Source organism: Phycodurus eques, chromosome 4, assembly GCF_024500275.1.
Source record: "Phycodurus eques isolate BA_2022a chromosome 4, UOR_Pequ_1.1, whole genome shotgun sequence".
Classification (NCBI taxonomy): Eukaryota; Metazoa; Chordata; class Actinopteri; order Syngnathiformes; family Syngnathidae; genus Phycodurus; species Phycodurus eques.
Genome location: NC_084528.1, coordinates 8,598,190 through 8,601,193, shown reverse-complemented (window position 1 = coordinate 8,601,193; position 3,004 = coordinate 8,598,190). Strand labels below are relative to the sequence as shown.

Sequence of the window (3,004 nt, the reverse complement as noted above, 5' to 3'; positions counted from 1 at the left end):
AGTCAGCTTTAGAATAGATTTTAAAGTTCTGCTACTGGTCTATAAATCACTATATGGTTTAGGTCCTGAATACAGGATCCACAGATCCACAGACTCATGTCAAATAGTGCAACTATTCGGGCGAGAGGCGGGGTACACACTGAACAGGTCGCCAGCAAATCACAGCTATTGTTCTCCCATTGAATGCAATTTGTAGTTCACACGTTTGGGCCAAGTTCCCAGTATTGTGTCATGACATCTTGTGGCACCTCATGTTAAATGTCTCACATTGACCGAGTTATTTCATTTGAAAAATACGTTTGCATTGTACTGTATGTTTGCTGCATTGGCACGATCTGTACAACTAGACAATATCATAGGGTTTCAAGGAGATAATCCTGGGGCCTGGATGTTGTTTCTGAGACGCCACATTACTAAATGAGTACTGGGAATATTTTATATTGTGGTTTTGGTAGCAATTTGGCTGTCATACATGTGGTAATTTTAGTAAGTTAAGGGCAGGGAAGAGAGAGGAGACATACACAGTAAATTGAAGTGCAAACTTGGACCAATGGGGTCAGTGACAAAGACTGGGCAAGAGTGGTTGATGGGTATGCACCCCTTGATTAATGTGGCACGAGTATTGAAAGTAAAAGTGAACAACACATGGATAGAGGCCAAAACAAATATGCCTGGAAAATCCAGAATTGGTCAACCAATATATGTCTTCATGTTTCAATACAACATCAAAACATGGTGGATGACAGCCTACTATTAGAATTTTCTTCACACTGAATCAAACTAACTAACATGTTGACCACAGCTTCTTCCTCGTCTAATTTTGTTCCTACATTTCACAAGGTAAATAATTTTTGTTTCATAGCATTTCTATCAAGATAAAATGAGCTATTGTTCCCAGGTGTCAAAATAGCTCAAGGATCGGTAATTAATAAAGTATTATTACAACAGATTTGGCTCATTGTAGGAGTCTCATGAGTGCCAGCCCTCACCCGTCCTCTCATCCTCCTGGGACAATTGCGAGCCTGGCTTTAATGTGATTGACAACAAGGGATAGATCTCGCCGGTGCGTTTTTCTGCCATTTCGTTTTTCTCCTTTTCTGTTTCGTTCAGCAGCCACTGGCTGCTTGCTTCTACTAGTGGAAGCAAAGCCCAGAGTGCGTGAAACAAGTCAACGCCCTTCATAATATTTTGTAATATGAGAGGAAATCAGAGTACCCAGAGAAAACCAACAGAAGCGTGAGTTGAACATCCAGTACGAACCCCAGACAGGAAGCCTGGAGCCTGTATCCGAAGCACCAATGTAAGAATTGTGAGGTGGATGTGCTAACGCTTGCCCACCATGCCATGATCACGTGACAATCATGGCAGCGAGCCAGTGGTCAGACAGCTAAAATTGGGTTTACATTTGTGCCACAGACAGAACATAAACCAGAAAAGTCCCCTTGTTCCAATCAACAGTTCAGGAGGGACTCAACGTCCAATTCACAAGCAGATTTCAGCTGCCAGGCATGATGAAAGAGTCACCTTGGTAACTATATATATATAGCAGCCTTTGCTACATTTGACAGGATTAACTCAACAGAGCTAAAGAAAATAAACACACTTGACAAAAACTAAATACTCTCTGAAAGATGATGAAGACCAGTTTTTGTGTCACAGTGACGATCATGCTTGCCCTCTATTTTATTCAGGTGGGTTGCACCACCTTGACTGATAATGGGGTAAGAACATGAAGACATTTCTTGCTCGATCCTACTCTTTTCTGAAACATTGCTCGACACTGGAAATTGAAATTATAGGATCCTAACCAGGATATGGTGGAAGCAAGAGATGAAACAGCTGCTGAATTCTATGAGATCCCAGCGCACCACTGGAAGTTATAATAATTTCATACATCAAGTAGGATGAGTAATAATGCAAAATGGTGCTCATGGCTTGTGTCGTTTACATAGGTGGCATACAACAACAGGCAGAAACGCCACGCTGACCCTGGACCATGCCGCTTTTGCTGTAACTGCTGCGGTCGTATGAATTTCTGCGGCCTCTGCTGTAAATGGTGATTCTCGAAATCATCTGCATTCCCAGATAACAAGAAAACATTGAATCAACGATATTTAATCTGAACTGTCAGAATGGTTGATATTGATTTCACAATGCTAAATAGTAGTTTTAGTACACCTAAGTAACGTAACTAGGGGTGGGACGGTTTATGATAATCGTCCAAACCTTTCGTTTCACTTCATGCACTGTAGAGCAGAAAGTAGCGCCTAAAATATAATGCCAACCGCAGAATACGGAAGAAGTGAAGTGGCGTTGCTAGCGTTGTGGTGATAACAATAAATACATTTTTGAAAAAAGGCGCAGAGACATTTACGGGCATAATGAAAGAGTCGGCGCTAGAAGATGCCAGGTGGTTATAGGTCTGCTGTATGGGATCACTTTGCATTACGATAAAAAATTTTGACAGAAGCGCGTTCCACTATTAGTAAGTATAGTACAAATTGTGAGTAGCTACGTGTGAATATAATTGTATTCCACTACTCATGCTACACAACATGTATTGAAGTTTCTCCATTAAAATGTCATCTGTTGTGTCGACTCTGTGACAAAGCTGTTTGCACTATGTTTTTTGAATTGAGACAACAGCATATGAAGCATAACCTTTAATCTAATGACAATTGTCAATTGTCCAGAGGCAGTGCTTCTCAATATATTAACAAATCGGAGTGAGTGATTAATTTAAAGGAAAAAGGAGGAATGCAGATTTTCTTCACATCACTTTTTTTTTGAAGGATTGAAACATTTTTATGTCATATATTATTCCCTGAATTATGAATCTCTTTCATGGTCCTTTAGCCCATTCGGTACCCATTGAATTATATTTGACCAACAGAAAACAGTCTTGGTTTTTGCTTAATGTTCTCTTAAGAACCGTAGGAGTTACAAGGCTGTCATCACAAACTACACAGCATAGTTTGTTCAGAAATAAAGTTCAGTTAAATTA

The 3,004-nt window shown here is 40.1% G+C and overlaps 1 protein-coding gene across 1 annotated transcript; it reads left to right on the top strand.

The window, feature by feature from the left end:
• The first annotated feature begins 1,587 nt into the window (after positions 1-1,587).
• Positions 1,588-2,080, top strand: LOC133402044 (hepcidin-like). Its single transcript, XM_061675610.1, has 3 exons — positions 1,588-1,721; positions 1,800-1,875; positions 1,951-2,080. The coding sequence occupies exons 1-3, from the start codon at positions 1,632-1,634 to the stop codon at positions 2,058-2,060; spliced, it is 276 nt and encodes a 91-aa protein (XP_061531594.1). The 5' UTR covers positions 1,588-1,631; the 3' UTR covers positions 2,061-2,080.
• The last annotated feature ends 924 nt before the right edge of the window (positions 2,081-3,004 follow it).